This window comes from Anopheles ziemanni, chromosome 3 (assembly GCF_943734765.1).
Source record: "Anopheles ziemanni chromosome 3, idAnoZiCoDA_A2_x.2, whole genome shotgun sequence".
Taxonomy (NCBI): Eukaryota; Metazoa; Arthropoda; class Insecta; order Diptera; family Culicidae; genus Anopheles; species Anopheles ziemanni.
This window is the reverse complement of record NC_080706.1, coordinates 8,041,082-8,058,265: the sequence shown is the minus strand read 5'-3', so window position 1 is coordinate 8,058,265 and position 17,184 is coordinate 8,041,082. Positions and strand designations below refer to the sequence as shown.

Below are 17,184 nucleotides of genomic sequence, written 5' to 3'. Positions count from 1 at the left end.
TACTCAAGGTAATACAAGTTTAATTGACACCAATATGAGAAATTGCTTTTTAACGAGACTCATATATCATTCATCTTATTCTCTATCTATAAAGAGATATTATATTCGTGCCTTTTAAGCCATGAATTTTGCATAACTAAAAGGAGAAGCCCAATCTTTGATGTTCATGAGTTTAAAACACCTAAAGAGCTTGCGCGACATACAAACTCTATAAGGATAGACAAACGCAAAATTTCCGTTATAACCTTGATTTTCTATCAAAACCAAACCGTCAAACAATCCAAGCACATCCGATTGAAACTGGAGTGAAAATTTTATGCAAATTATGCGCCTTTTCAAAATAAGAGAGGGATAAAAAACATATATCAGAGAAGCAGTTTCTAATACGACAAAAAAAAAACACATCCGCCAAAATGATAATCCCAAAGTACAAAGCAAAAAAATACAACAGCATCCTAGAGTTACATGTAGCAGCCACATCCGTTCCCAGCATCATTGCGAACCAACGGTCATTGTGCACATCTGCATCTGGGCAGAAATCCTGTTCGTTCGTTCGTTCGTTCCTGTGAACAGTCGCTCTAATTGCCTCGGAACAGGAAAAACTTGTTCCGGCTGGGCAGGAAAATCTCGGATGATTCGTTAAGCGTCACCGGAGAGTGTCCAGTGGTCCAGGTGTGCACGCTGCATCCGTTATCCTGCGCGGCAGCCAAAACCGGCCTGGCCAAACCGGAACTATCGCGCCATCCTTTTTCCGTCTCCATGTTCCGAGGGCCGTCCTCGAGACGCGAGCGAGAGGCTGTGGGCTCGTATGCGCCCTACGTTAATCTCCTGCCCATCATGGGGGGAGATAGAACCGGCCACGATTTTCGCGATCTTGACCGTGATTTTAGGCCGAAAACATTTTCCTGCTGAGCACTGTGCGAGCTAGGAAATCAGTTCGCTCAAGTCCATCTACCGTTCAACATCACTTTATTCTCCGTCGGCAGTCCTTCGCTTCGGCCGTTTTGGAAGGAAATGTTGGACTTTGGTGCTGTCCGACCACGGTTCGCTCAAGTGCGCAGAATCATGCGACTCTAAAGTTTACTTTCAAGTTACAGTTTGCTCATTCGGTTTGATACCACGATGGAACAATTCAACACACAAAATCATTGAAAGTTATCGAAAGTGCTGGAACAAAAGTGCCCAAAAGTCAACCAAATGTGAAAACAATATCGTCAGAATGTGAACAGTTTGAACAATAAACTCGACATCGGTGAAAAAACACATCATCCAGCTATACAGTGAAATAAGTTCAGTTAAATGAAATTGATTGAAAAAGTGAAATAAATTAAACGAATAGAGTGAAGTTGAACTTTTATTCAACAATGGAGTACCAGGTAATAAGCAGTGAAAAATAGTGTGAACATGTTATTTGTTTCAAGTGATAGTTATATTAGTTTCCAAAATGGATGTTTTACTGATTTTTTAGTGTATAAAAAAAGGATTACCTTTACTTCACTAATAAGGCAGTTTTGAATATCGCGATATCTTTCAACTTATGTTTAATTTTGTTTCAAAATGAAAATTCCTATTATTGTTTCTCTCTATTAATACGACTTTTTTTTATGTTTCATCCGCAGATAGAAGGACTTGAACGAACTCACCGAGAAGAAAACATACTACTATATCATATCTGGAAAATAAAACCATGCCACTAATTACAAACGGAATTGACAAAAAACAAAAAACACATGGCCGGCAAATAAACTAGTAAAGGAAAAACAACTAAAACCGTGAACCAAACCACTGTTGCAATGTCTGCTAACATTGATCGAAACAGACGAAACAAACCAGTATGCCTCATCCGGAACAAGAACAGCTACCAGCAAAACCATGTGCTAATACCATTGGCCTATTTCCGCACCGCGCGAAGCGTGAGGATTCGAATGAAAAAAGAAAAATCAAGCTCATTCAAATCGCCCAACGAAACGCGCAAGAATGAATGTTCATTGAAAATGCATCGTGGTTAACAAGAAGACGAAGAAAAGCTCACCCCTGTGCAACGACCGAAACCGAACACAGCGAAGCTGTACACGAATAAAGTATTGATACGCCATCTTGTCCATCTTCACAGCGATGAGTGTCGGTGATTATGACCGCCGGCCCAACTAAGGATACGCCAAGAACGGCGAACGACGTCGATGCCACTCTCGCCAAGTAGCGCCAATACTTGGACAAAGCAGTAGCAGCAGCAGCAGCAGCAGTACCACGTGTCACCCTCGTGCACGCAAACACGCGCACCAATATTGGCCAAATCATAATCTCGCACACCGAAATAGCGACACCGAAACATTAGTAAAAATACATGCAAGTAGCTAAAACATGCTGCTCAAGGCAAAAAAGAAAGGCACCAAACAAATCTACATCCTGCACACGACTTCTCCTCCACGTGGAGAAAATTCCTTTTTCGTCGGGTAGGAGAAAGCTACCATCAGTTCGGGAAAACGATTCGGCACTGGAAAACGAAACGCTTCTGGCTCGAGTCGTGGAGGAGAAACACACCGGAACTAAGGGGAAACACTCGACAATTTTCCCCTTGCTCGAAAATCTACACGAAATCTCGCAGTTCGACCAGTTCGGAAGGAGCAGTGAAACTGACAGCGTGGCGTGTGTTTGCGCGACGTGTGGGACGACACCGGGTCTACACCAGCGTGGGACAGGACCGGGAAAAGCCTCCGGACCGGAAGCTTCAAGCGTGAGCTTACAGAGAAGTATAAACATTACATTATCTTTCGTTTGATGAAAAACATCCACGCGGCCCTGGACGGGATCGCCGGTGGAGATTTGGATTATTTATATCTTTCGTTTACGGGCACATTGGATTATTTTTATTCTTTTATCCATGGTCTCAAATTACGGCACAGTCAGGCTTATAAAACAAATACAAAAAAAACGGTGAAAATTGAACAGCTCTTAGTGAAGCAGATAGCTGAAACAAATTGTAGCAAAACAATTATAAATGCTGCCCAAATCCAAAAAAAACAACTCTAAAAAGATAAAAACAAAAAACAATCAACACGAAAACTAAACCCCAAACACAACCAAACGTATGCATCGCTCCAATTTTAAGTTCTACAGTATACCACTAGTTTAAGTACTTAAGCTCACAATCTACCCCAAGCAAGCAGTAAGCTTATTTCATTCTGGGAAAGTATCCAAAATCGAAATCTATGCTTGCGCTTTGTTTGATACGTATTTGTTTTCTTCCAACAACACAGCCATAGAGATAAAAAACACCAATAGAATTGACAATAGCTAGCCAAATTGGTATCGACCTTTAAGCACTTGTGAGGCAAACTTATAAAAACAATTTTAAGTTTCAACAGACAACCGCAAACGGAAATGGATTAAGTTGTTATAAATTATTCGTTGTTCCGTGAGGTGAACACCTTGAACGGTGTCACTCAACATGCACTCAACACTTCCAACACATAATCCTACATCTCCGCAGCGTTATTTTTCCATACCCAGTACACCCACAGCACACATAAACAAAAATAGATACATAAACCTCGTCAGAAACAAGAAACAATAGCGAAGCACAAAAACTGGAATGTTTTGTTTCGATTAATGTGGTTCAGATTCATTTTTTTACCGGTTTCTGTTGGCGCCAACGCTGCCAAAAAGCACTACCGAACGTAAACCACTCGTGCCCCACGCGTGCACAACTCGTTTCGAACTAAAACACGGCCCCGCCGATGCTTTGGACGACAATAATGTAATGCGAAAGCAAAAAGATGAGACGATTCGAACAAAACGATAAATTGATTAATGCAATTTGTTAGCGTTAAAAACCCAATCGTTAGACAAAGGAACTGAAAACCAATATGTGATAAATTGTTTTGCTTTTGTGTGGAAATAGTAACAAACAAAAATTGTGCACATGAATAAAAAATGGAATGATTTTTTTTAACGGGTAATGAATTTAACGATAAAGTCAACGAAATCCTAAAACTAGACATACACAAACTCTACAGTTCTCGGGTTTTTTGTTAGAGACAGCCCTTTGAGTACGTTTAGTCAAATTGCAAAATACCTAACTAAAATTACATATTTATGACAGAAATTATTTTCATTGACATTCTTATTTAGACTGTGATGAAATATCGTAAAAACGGTATTATTTTGTTTGTCAAAACAATGAAAATATTAAATTGTGATTAAAAATTGATAAAAATAAACAACTTCAAACAACAGGCAAATTGAATAGCGCATATAAGCAAACAGTGGTGATCAAATTACCAAAACACGAAACAAAAAAGAAAGCCTTTAAATTGAACCTATTAATAATTATCAAACAAGAGAAGAAACCATATTCAAATAGCATAGTTAATATAGATGGAATTTATTTTACTGTTGATGAAAAAAACACAGCAAACATACATATCTAAATCAATAATTTCACACAAAAAAGAAAACTGAAATGCTAGTTAAAATTTACAATTTACATATGAATGAAACCATTTAAAACGAATTAGAAGATTAGCTAAGAATTCTGATTCCAATTCAGGAACATTTATTGTTACAAATGGCGCAGCTCAAAACCATGTTTTGAAATATCTTATTCGACTGCATAGTTCATTTTCGAGACAAAAATGAATCATGGACCAAGAACAGGCCAAAACATGTTTTCAATTCCGGACAGAAACTGTTGGTCAACGATCAAGCAAAAACCAGGAAACAAAAGTTACAAAACTCAAATAGAAGCTAGAAATGGCAATAATTTCTGTAATAAAAGAAAATGTGCCGGTACTTTGAGACGTCATCGAGTCAAGTAACAAAAACAGGTCGAAGGGCTTAGTAAATACTGGTTTAATTTTTGCTTAGAGTTATGTCACAATCAATACTACCCCTTCTCGAAAGAAGGCATCCAGTTTTTGTATAAAATCTATTTTGTTTCTTGATATAAAAAAAAATATTTTCACTTAACTTCAAAAGACGAGGATAAGCGGAGTCGAAACGCGGTGTTTGTAAAAAATATCTACTAAACGTAACTTTTTACAGTGCTCTGCGCGCAACAATGCGTTCCAAAAGGATAAAAATTGCGTAAAAATGGCAGAAAAAAGAATTGATTTAGATGAGAGTAACTAAAATGATTATTTTACTCTTCTTCTTTTAGACAGGGTGATGAAAATGGAGTGAAACTCGTTTAACTAGACAATATCGAATGGAGTCCAAAATGTTCATCGAAAATACTTGGAAAAACTCAAAAACTAGAAAACTTCTCGCAAGAACTTACCAAGCAGAAAGTTATCAGATAATACTTTTTGAAAGTTATTCCATGCTGAATTATTGCAGGGTTTCGACTTCATTGGGTTACATTAGTTTATGCAATTTCATAAGAGAACCAACATGAATGTTCTCTGAAAATTTCAAAGTTTCAAAGTATCAAATCAATATTATTAAAAAGTTTACAAAAACTCGCAATAACCATCGTTCAGCCTGCTGCCATTGCACACATTCTGAATGCAAAACAAATGGCTCATCTCATGTACATCATAAAGTGCAGAATTTCAATGCATGTAAAACAAAACATGATGCGCTAAGCAAAAGTTATAGATAATATTTTACCACAAATAGTGGGTTTTCCTAAGAAAGGAATGGAAAGTGTTGTTCCATTTTGCAGCTACGTAGGATGTGGGTTCCATTCGGTTAGCTAGTGGATGGACCACATCGCAGTTGTGTTACTGCCGAAGCTGCGACGGGAAGGGGTAAAAATTCATTTTACATTCCTTCTTTGGGGAATCCTGAATTTCATCAAAAACTTCGTTTCGAGTAATTCGCTTGATTATTAGAAACTCATTACCGTGAACAAAGAAGACAACATTCTGGAAACCGCGATAAAAATCTCAATCATGAACAAGGAAACGATCCAAGAACATTAATAGGCAAACACAAACATGCGTGGTGGAAAGATGGACGACCGGACGGAACGATCAAATCGTTTATCAAATATTAATACATCCGTGAAATTTTCAGGAATTTGGTCTATCGGGTTTATGGGACTTATGTTCGGACGCAAGGAAACTCTGAGAGCTTGGGGGATGGCGTTTTACAGATAAAGAAATTCTCTTTGAAGAGGCAAAATCTATACCGTACCCACATTTTACCGTAAACTTCTTGAAGGAGTTTGGGATCGTTTTAGGTGCATATTATCGCAGTGAAATCCTAACCATTCCACTTAATCCACGCAAATTAGTAAATTCAAGGACCACCAGCAAAACGATAAAGTAAAATTAAGATTCAATACAAGCGAAAACTTTGAGCGAACATAAAACAAACTAAAGAGGCATTATAATTCTTCTGTAATATGGCAATTTACACGCATTAAAAACTACAAGGAAGAAAACACAAATTTCTATAAAAATAAAGAAGAAATAGTATCTCATTCAATAAGTAAAACGCTTACCCATTAGAGACATTTGATATGAAAAGAGATTTATAATAATTCATGTTTACAAATTAATCAAAATCAGAAAACAAAATATAAGCTGGAACCAAAACCTAGAAAAACTGGCAAATTAAAATGATAAAATAAGAAAATACCTCACGGCCCCTTGATTTAAAAAGGCAATAATCAAGATCAAAACAATTTCCCGAGCACTGAAACTGAAATACAAACGACAAAACTTTGAAAGACCCAATTGAACTGTAATTGACTGAAAAGATAGTTTGAAGATGAACTTTTGATTTACGTCGAATGATCTATTCCAAATTATCAAAACCGAAAACAAAGAAATACCCAATCCTTGCCACCAATTTCAAAATACATCAAAGAAAGCAATAACGGAAGAAACATTTTACTAAAACAATTTACAAACGAAAACGGAATGCATTCTAAAGCAAGTACAGCAATAGTGTCTGTGGGATACAAAAAATCGAATAGTTATTCAAAACACCCAGAAAATTGCTTCAAAAACTGTATACAAAAACATTGCAATTGAACCATATGGCACAAAAACCATTCCCAAGAAATCCGGGCGAAACTCCTTTCGGTAGAGTCAATTTCCGGCCAAAGACACTGAACTGGCAGAGCAAACTTACAAAACAAGAAGCCTCACACACCCGAACAACCTTACGTTCACTGTTGCCGTACACGGAAATGTAATCAAATTATTCCTAATAGCGAACGTACGGAATATTTTCTTAATTAACCTCTCCAAAAGAGTGACCACCGAGTACCACCTACTGCGGGCGGTAAGAAGAAAGTTCGTCTAGGTCGCATCCATCAACTGCACTTGATACGTACATGAGAATGAGCCATCCTTACTAAAAGAAGAACCGGAAAGCAAAAAACTTAAAATTAGTCAACACACATCAACACACACCAAAACCAGGCGGAACTTATTTCCTTGATGGCATTTGAGTATCTTTGAACAAATTTCCTCTGCAAAATTGTTCCATCTCATCCACCTCCATCGACGTGGAGGTCGGGTTTGAGTGATGGACGAAGAAGAAATATCAAGATATTTCCGCTTTAAGACCAATTCTTCAGCAACACCGGCTATCTCATCCAAACACAGACAACGTACAATTTATGTTTTCTATTTTAAGTTACAGGACAACCTTTTCCTATCACTAAAATGGAGTGCAATTTTAATAGTTCCGTCAAGCGAAGGCGCCAGAATTTATCATTATAGAACTTTATCAAAATCATCAGCAGTGGGGTTAGGAAACAGTTTGTCACTCGTTTTCAAAAACTTCAAAAACATATAAAAACAGAACATAAGAAATAGTTGAACTAATAATTCAAAAATATAAAGAGAAAGCGTCATTTCAAAATAATATTAGTGAAAACAAGATATCCAAGACATAATCTGGAAAATTTTTGGAACATAACTGAGGAAAAATAGAATTCAAAGGAATTTACAACCAAACGTGTTTGTGTTGCGCGAAAAATAGGACATCCGGTTGCCCAATTAGCTAGTATTGTTTACAAACACATGACCAAGTTAGGCAAGAAATTGACTAATCCTCATTGCACATGGGGCAAAAAAGGCAATAACCGGGAAACTCTCCTACACCCGCTAGTCCCACTGCTGACTTAAGACGATAGAAAAGTTTTCATTTCTCCATTGCCCTTTTGCCAGCGTCTTAGAATCTAATCCAGATCAACTTTCAAAGTCCTCTACGAAGCAGACGACTTTTTCGCAACCGGCTGCATGTTTCTGAGCACAACAAAGTGAACGAAACTAAATTTGCATATTTTAAGTACCTTTCCGGGGCACAGAAGCCAAGTGAAGAAAACTATATCTCGGCGTAAGACGAATGAAGCGTGCAAAGAAATCAGCCCACCTCCCATTTACCGAATGGAAGCGGATAAATATTAGTGTCCCACCCATCCCGCCGTCAGTTGGTCCGTGCCGTACGAACAAGTTTTCTTTTAAGAATCTTCGATGCACAAATTTAGCCTTTTTGGACTTTGCACACGGCTTTAATCGAAGACCAACGGGGCGGAAACGAATATAGAAACATCTCAATCATCTGAAAATTCTCAAACCATTCTTCAAACCTTCAATGTGCAGATTTCGGCTCTTTTCGGATATTTTGCACAGATATTTCGGAAGTTATGAACTCAGTAATTGATTACTTCCTTCGGGCCTTGATTTAGTCAGGGGAAACGGAAGCTGGCAGAAGTGGCGCAAAGGGCAAGCGAAGGGTACAAAACCTGCGATTTGTCCATTCAACCATTGAATTAATATCAAATCTGCAAATCGTAAATGAGTTACTTTCAGGACCACTTTCAGGCTGCTGTGGTCAAGATCCTTGCGAGAAGTTCTTACTGGATAAATGCAAGATAGGGACGAAAATAGGAACATCATAAATGTTCCCCCCAATTCACCAGAACAAATTAATAGTTTTTTTTAACGTTTGACAGTTGTGGGAGAACTATCGAAAAGCCATTTCGACGAAATGATAAAATCAGACTCCATCGAGGTGTTTATTTTATAGGTGCGTACAATATTTAATTCAACCGAGTGTAGTTTTGTCTCGTTTGTGAAAATGAATTTATCATTATGTTTTGCTTTTCCTTTTTCCACTTTTTTTTTATTATTTTAGTTTCTCTTAACTCGTCCCGGTCACTGGGCAATCAAAGTCCAACTAAAAGAATGATCTACGAAATAAATCGCTGTAAAGCTAAATGAGATCCAAATTAAACTTAAAATTTCCACGCTGCAATAGTTTTTCTTGCTCTTACTGTCGACTACGGTTCGACAATACAAAAAGGACCACACACACATACACAACACATCCTTTGCACTCGTATTTCACTGGAAACTTTCAATTCCACGGTTGAACTACTGATTGACGCATTTCCAAACAACCAAGAGTATGTCTAGGCTGTTGTAAAAGTATTTATTTTCTTTTCAATGTATCTTCCTTAACTTAACAGAAACTATCTTTTTTTTATTAAACGAGTTTTTAGTTTAAAAACCTTTGCTTGTGAGTTAAACTTTTAATTTATATTAAGAGATAAGAATAGGTATAGAACAGGGGTGAGCTTAAGTTAACTGAACGTTTTCAATGAATATTCTTAAACTTCGATACGTATGATTTAAATGAGCGATGATTGTCTTGCGAAAGGATTACACAAGAAACAACAAGAAAAACTTATAGTATAATAGACATGAAGAAAACCTGCGAGCCGGAGAAGAAACCTATTTTTGATCGACCATTTCTAACTGTTAGTATAACTTATCTACATTCTGCACAAGACGATTACAAAATTACATCGAATTCATTGGACTGCAGTTTTTAAAAGTGCCGTTAAGTCCCGTACATTCTCGCAAAACGAAGCAAACGAAACGAATTAGTACAGACCTATTATGAAAAATAAGAAAACTCAAAAGTGAAACGAAAAATAGAAAAAAAAATACTTTAACACATAACATAACAAGCTACGGAAAAGAAATAGAAAGCGGTTATCTTCATGAAAATATATTAGAACGAACATTTGAACATATCAAAGCAGATGAGAGTTTCATCGTTCAGATAGCGTATAAAATTGTTTACTAAGATCAATTATGTGCCTTATGATGCGTAGCAGGACTTACAACCATAAACATCAGGGATTAGACTTAGCACAACATATTAAACAAAATGGTTTATGTCACTCGTAATTAAATGGTACAGCTCTTCAGTTAAACACAAGCTAACAAAAAATCCTGTTTGCCATATAAATAACTGTTTAAAAATAACAACTGAAAGTTCAGCTAATACAGTGCATTTTGTATACTAAGGAACGCGTGTGTAAAATAGCACTATATTCGCAGTAGCTACAATTGATTTGCAAACAACAAACAATTACCCAAAGAAGGAAAACTTGGAACTTCCAAAAACGAGCTTAAGCTAAAACATAAAATTGATAACATGTTACTATCATTTGGATAACCACAATTTCATAATCATAAGCTTTGAAAACAAACGCAAATGTGTCACTTGATAAATTGAAATACTTATAAGACATATCTACGAAACAAGAAGAACGAACAATGATAGTAGAGGAAAGGCTTTTAATGTTGAACCTTGAACTTTGAAACAAAGATGTAATATGTGGTAGCATTCAACCCAATCTAAAAAGAGTAGCATCAAAATGTAAATGTCAAAAAAAAACAAAACGTAAAAAAAACAACTTTGAAAAAATACTCGATTCCTCGCAGTAGGTTAAGGTTCCGCGCACAACCACTACACAAATTATTTCTAAAGTTAAACAACGTTAAACCCCTCCCTGGAACGTTTCGGTCTGCGTTAACTGTGAAGCCCGTTTTTCAGGTGAAAAAAATTTCAACTTTCGTGTAAAAATTCGTCGACCGTCTCTGACCACCGCGGGCCACCATTTCCATAATGTCTTAGTTTTCTTTGTGAACTAAAATTGCCAGCTGCTTGAATCACCCCAGACGTTGGTTCAACGCGCAACCCCTAACATTAAACACGCTGCAGCATCCTCCCTTGCGACCGTTTACAATTGACTCTTGTCACAAAATCTACTACCAGCATCACGTTTCGCCGACAATTACCGAAGGGGGAACAAGTGAGCAGGGGAAGGAAAAAAATGGGACGGGCCTGTTTCGTTTGGCAGCATGCGACTGGACGCCAGACGGCTTTTCACCGAAACCCCTTTCGGGAACGTTTCAACAGTTGAACAGATTCTAATGACGATAGGCAACGCACGCACAAGCGTACGAAACCCCAAAAAGGATTTCAAGACTCATAACTAGCCTTAGTGCTCATCTCTGTGCCAAATCCGTGACACACTTTCCGTGCAGGATCGCTCGGGTCTAGTGTATATCCTTCGCATTGTCCTTCGCTTTGGTCAGCTCCATTAGCCGTGGAGAAATTCATTATCAAACAAAGCACCCGTGACCACCGCCCGGAATGATTGGAGTTTCTTCCCTCCGGTAGCGCACGTTTTCTTGGAAAATGGAACCTATAGAACCAGTCAGAAAAGTTCACCGAAAACCAGTCCAATTCAAATACGATCGCATGAGATTATCTTAATTGTCGCAGGCTAGAATGAATCTAACAAGGAAACGGTCTGAAAGACCGGTTTAAAATTTCATATAAATAGAGGCCACATTCGAACGGAAGAAAAGAAAAAACGAAACATAATACCGGATTCGAAAAAATACCAATGCAGAAGAGTTTTAACAGAAATATATCAAAGAAGAAATATTAAAGAATCAGTCAAAACCAAACCAACATGAACGAAGAACAGCAAAATTAATGTTAATACACATTGCAATATGAAAAAAAAGATTATAAAGGAAAACTTAACTGAAAAGAAAAACATTTATTGAAAAAGGGAAACAAAGCTTCCTAGCTTCCTAAAGTTGAGGCGGTCAGTAAAAAACAAACAAAACTGAAATGAAATCCTAAATTTAACATATATGTACACATCAGGCCCATAATTGAACGTAATATAAAATGAAGAAACATTCCCCAAATTGAAATATTTCAGAACTGATAATAAAAGAAAAAAATGTTTTTAGATAAATAAAGCACGCAGTTTTTTTTCGTATTTCCTTGCCCTCACTTACAGCATGCAATCCGATAAGGTTGAATCATCTGCGATACTCTCCTCGGACAAAGTACATATTTCAAAGTTTACGACTTTGCTGGACGAACCTCGTCTTGCTTCCTCCCAGTCAGTACTTTGGATGACAATGGAACCGCCATCGACTTATTTAGCATCCTCCTGGTGCTTGGCACAAAACTTCCGTTGCTTCTTTTTAGCCCTTATTTCTTATTTCCGCTCGCCGTTGAGCTAGACCAGCGTCAAACGAAGAGTCCGGACGGGTAATTTCAAATAAAACATCATCATTCGCTCATATCTCATAGTTTATGACAAAACTTCCGACATTAATGTGCAGTTTTATCGGGGTTTGCTTTTTGTTGTCCTCACTATTGCGCGGAGCATAATTCATGGATAAATAAGGAATGCCCATCTAGACTGAAACTATCAGACATGTCTGTGGCAAGGACATCAATCTTGGGAAGTAAGAAGCCGACTTTTCTTTTTAATAAACATACTACTTCAAATCCATGTGCGATATTTTTTTCACTAATTGAGAAAATAGGCTAAGTTCTGTCCTAGAATGTAGAAAATGTTGCATTGATTTATTATTTGTTTTAAAATATGATGAAATATTTTTTCAATTCAATTAATTTTCTGAAAATTAGAAAGAACAGATATATGAAGGGAGTCAAAGTATGAACCAAACTACTGATAGAATGAGTCCTACAAAGTATCAGCAGAATGGCGTAGTATTAACAATTAATACTTAGGATTAAATAGACATCACCTTCCTTTTAACATGTTTCGCTGTTTCTTAACAACTTTACTTTAAGTTGTGTCTTGATGGTTATCCGAAATATTGAAAAAATAATATTAAAATCACTAAAAAATAGCTACAATAGAAAAAGATCATTTGAATATTTTAATGTATTGTATTTTATTTTGTTTTGTTTTTCTCAAATAAATACGTCTCTACCTACACTGCGTCGCGTTCCACGGGTTTCGTCGAAAAGTTATCTTAGTATGATGTTCTTAAGCACGCTGTTCATGATCACCAAACACAGTGCTTCCAGTCGGTGTCCGTCCGGAATCCGTTCGTTAACTCTTTCTTTTTCTTCCTTTTTGATTGAACTATTAGAGCACCTTATTCACCTTACGGAACACAAACGCACCTGTATTGCAGGTTCGCCCATACGTAACACGAATCCCCGGAGAAAAATAACACATCCAGACCGCATGGGGCACAGGTTTTTTTTTGTGGAAAGGAAAACACTCAATTTACCCCCATTGTCGTTCGCATTGAGACGCACCGTTCGGTGTTCGATGGTTCCGATCGGATCAAACCAATAGAATGATGAGTCATATATCCTATTGTGACCTAAACCGACTGTCGGTGACGCCCTCAATACTCGATACCGTCCGAATCTATTAGCTCTAAAAAGTACTTCCTCTAGGAGGCCTTAAGTGGTGGCAACGGTAGGTATAAAGATTCATCGAAAAACATGTGCCCAGGCAATGGGTTCTGCGAATACCACAAATGGTTTAGATAATTTAGTGCAACGGGAAAGCGTTAGTGTGCTGTCTGCTTCATTTTATAAACGTATCGTTTCTATTAATTTACGGCTATGATGTGGTTAGTTTTACGCGGCACGATACAGCTGGGTGGCTGATTCAGGAGATCCTTTCATCATGAACGCAGGCGATTGATGTTACGTCGTGTGTCGGTCGTGTTTCGCTTACAGGCCGGCCAGAATAATGCGCGGATCCTCGACGGCCGCCTTCACCTTGCGCAGGAAGGTGACAGCCTCGCGGCCATCAATAAGCCGATGATCGTAGGTGAGGGCTACATACATCATGGGTCGGATAACCACCTGGAAAGGTCCGTTTAGCGTTATTATACACAGTGTTTAAAGGAACCTGCACGTCTACTCACCTGTCCCTTAACAGCGATCGGTCGCTCGAAGATACCATGCATACCCAGGATGGCACTCTGGGGAGGATTGATGATTGGCGTTCCCAGCAGCGATCCAAACACACCTCCGTTCGAGATGGTGAAAGTACCACCATCCATATCCTCCACGGCCAGCGTTCCCTTCTTCGCCTTGTCCGCCAGCGCGGCAATGGACAGCTCAATGTCGGCAAAGTTCATTCCCTCAACGTTTCTTAGTACGGGCACCACCAAGCCCTTCGGCGAAGCCACCGCAACCGAGATGTCTACGTAATCACGATAGATAATTTCCTACAAATGAAAAGACACGTGTCATTACTTGATAAGACAAGAACGCGGCTGATGGCACTTACATTTTCTCCAATGACAGCGTTTACAACGGGTTGATCTTGCAGGGCGTACGCGGCAGCTTTGCAGAAGGCAGACATGAAGCCCAGCTTCATGCCGTACTTCTTCTGGAACGCCTCCAAATGTTGCTTGCGGAAGTCCATGATGAAGCTTAGAGAAAAGTAACAAAAATCCATGACAAATTAGCGATTGAATACAAACAGCATCCGAAAGACATCATTATCAGTTTAGTTTGAAGAATAAGTCTTAAAAACTAAGGGTTGCTAATCTGTTCAATCAAAGATTGATCAGAAGATTGATCAAATAAAACAAATAATTTCAATTAACATCCAGTTGCACAATGTTGTAAGTCGTGTAGGTTGGTTGAATCGATGAAGTGTTCGTTCAAACATGAATAAAGTCCAAAGAATATCAACACAATCAATTACTTTTATGCACAATTTTTTCAGTGATGCTTGCCTGCATTTCTTTATGATTTGATGCAAAAAAGGGCATTGTATTTGTAAGATGTTAAGGTCATGTTGAATTTAAATAACAATATGTCAACGTAGCATATTTATTTTAAGATTTAAAAACCTTTTTATACTACTTTAAATGCATACAGAAGAGCGGTTTATAAAATAAAAAGATGAGCATGAAAACCCCTATTGGTATTTATCTTGCCATTTACGTCATTTTTGCAAACGGGTCCACAACTAATTTCGCGCTTAACAATGTTTCCAATATCCATTACGGATATCGCCCGTCAGTGGGACAGCGTTTTGTGTTATTTATAATTTTTCCGCAGAACTAAATCACGCACAACAAACGCCTGGCCATAGATAGCTGAAGTTCGCTGAGCCGAAACAAACCTGTTAAAGCTTCAACCTTCAATCCAAAAAAAAAAGCGCATGCGTACCTCTCACCACAGATCTAACGGATTACGTCATGCGCCGCCGGTGGGATTTCGTGAGGCATCGTCATCATCTTAACACGTCACCATGACGCTTACTCATGTGATGCATATTGCGTGTCGACGGGCTTTGTCTTGGAATTCAACAAAATATGGTTTGGAATCTTATTGAGCAAATCTCCAGTTGGAGGCTTGGCCATTGATTAAACGACCGCGCAACAAGTGTTTGAAGTATGCAGATGGATTAGCGCTGTCAAGATTGTACACGTGAAGGTTGTTCTGTTCCCAGCGGTGATAAGACAAGGCGACCGTTGGCTAGACGGTTGAGGTGATAACGATCGTTCACTAGCACAAGCACGGTTTTACTCACCTCATGTCGATTTCGTTGAACGTCGTCAACATGGCGTTCGTGTTCTGGGCCTCCTTCAGGCGGGAAGCGATCTTCAGCCGCATGCGGGTCATTTTGACGCGCTGCTCCGTGCGAGTGCCGGTGATTTCCTTGCTGTAATCGGCCGGCGGAACCTTCACGGTGGCAGCCTCGATGGCCTGCGCATGGCGGATGGCAGCGACCGGCATTTTGCTAATCGGTGCAGCCGGTTTCGGCGGTGGCGGTGGTGGAGGAGCACCGGCAGCCGCTGGTGGTGGGGGTGCTGGCGGGGCAGCAGCCGCCGCTACCGGTGGTGGTGGCGGTGGCGGTGGAGGCGCGGCGGCCGCTGGGGCAGGTGCCTCGGCCGGTTTAGCGGCAGCCTTCGGAGCTTCACCGGTGACTTTCAGCCTGAACAGCTGCTGTCCAGCCTTGACCGTGTCACCGTCTGCGACGAAGATTTCTTCGATAATACCATGAGCCGGCGACGGGACACCGACCGTCGTCTTGTCGGTTTCGATCTCCATCACCACCTCGTCGGCGGCAACGGCATCGCCCACCTTCTTCTCGAACTTCACATCACCCTCGGACACGGAGTCGGCGAATGGCGGAACCTTAACGATCTCCGAGGACAGCAGGCGAGCGGACGTGAAAATGGTACGCTCGGTCAATCCCCATTGCTGCGCCTTGATAGAGCTATCAATCAATCAAAAGAGAACAAGAAAACTGATTAGTGCCTTATCGCTAAAATCTTCCTCCAAACCGGCTTGGTAAACAAATCCCACCAGATCCGGTGCGTGCACCATTCCCCGAACGATCGGTGATTTAATGTAAACAAACCGCTTGCATCCACGCGAACGTAAGCGAATGCAGCGAACCATGCGACCACACCCCCCACGACACCCACGAAAGCAACGATTAACATTGTTATCAATCGATTACAAAGACGCAATGCATGGTAAGCGGGCGATCAAACGGAGGAAGTTCTATATATAAAACCAAAACACTTTCTACTCACTTTCGAACGGTTACGTTGCCCTCGCGTCGGCCACCCTCGGCAACCACTGTCCTAGCGATGCTTGCCAACGATTTGCGGCTCTGCTGGTGGATCGATCTGGTACCGGTTCCGGCAACCTGCGGGGATGCGGAGAGCAGTGACATCGATTAGAAAACAGTCGTCAACGCGCAGTGAACGCTACATTTCTCAAATGGAAAAATCAACCGTGCAACCTTGAAATTCTAGCCGCATGCTAACCATTGTTGGAGGAGTGTTCTTCAACTCAACGAGCAACGTTTTAATTCACACAATGGCCCATTTTCCAATCCATTCTTTTGCAAGATTACATAATCTGCCTTTTTCCCGGTGTGCAAAATCAGAGATGCTGGTGAAACAAGCAAGGGGCACGGTTTCCACGCCGTTTTGATTTTGATTTGATAACCTCTTACCTGCGGCGACGGTGATTGTCCTTCTAGCGAGCGCAGGCTAATGCGAAGGGCCGCGCGGGGAAGATTTCGCGAAGATATCGAAAGAATTCCTGCCATCGTCGATTCGTGCTGCGATTAGCAAACGTGATCGC

At 39.7% G+C, this 17,184-nt stretch overlaps 1 protein-coding gene across 1 annotated transcript; it reads right to left on the bottom strand.

Annotated features, from left to right (window-relative positions):
• Window positions 1–12,995: 12,995 nt before the first annotated feature.
• Window positions 12,996–17,184, bottom strand: LOC131286022 (dihydrolipoyllysine-residue succinyltransferase component of 2-oxoglutarate dehydrogenase complex, mitochondrial). The gene is made up of 6 exons (XM_058314880.1): window positions 17,054–17,184; window positions 16,626–16,741; window positions 15,614–16,303; window positions 14,357–14,501; window positions 13,989–14,294; window positions 12,996–13,926 (listed from the first exon to the last, which is right to left on the bottom strand). The coding sequence occupies exons 1-6, from the start codon at window positions 17,147–17,149 to the stop codon at window positions 13,792–13,794; spliced, it is 1,488 nt and encodes a 495-aa protein (XP_058170863.1). The 5' UTR covers window positions 17,150–17,184; the 3' UTR covers window positions 12,996–13,791.

What these genes read in the sequence shown, in the direction of transcription:
- LOC131286022 (XM_058314880.1), bottom strand. Translation starts at nt 17,149, where the DNA reads ATGGCAGGAATTCTTTCGATATCTTCGCGAAATCTTCCCCGCGCGGCC. An exon ending in TTCAACGAAATCGACATGAG is followed by an intron (nt 14,502 to 15,613) that starts GTGAGTAAAACC and finishes CTTTTCTCTAAG; the next exon opens with CTTCATCATGGACTTCCGCA. An exon ending in CGATCGCTGTTAAGGGACAG is followed by an intron (nt 13,927 to 13,988) that starts GTGAGTAGACGT and finishes GGACCTTTCCAG; the next exon opens with GTGGTTATCCGACCCATGAT.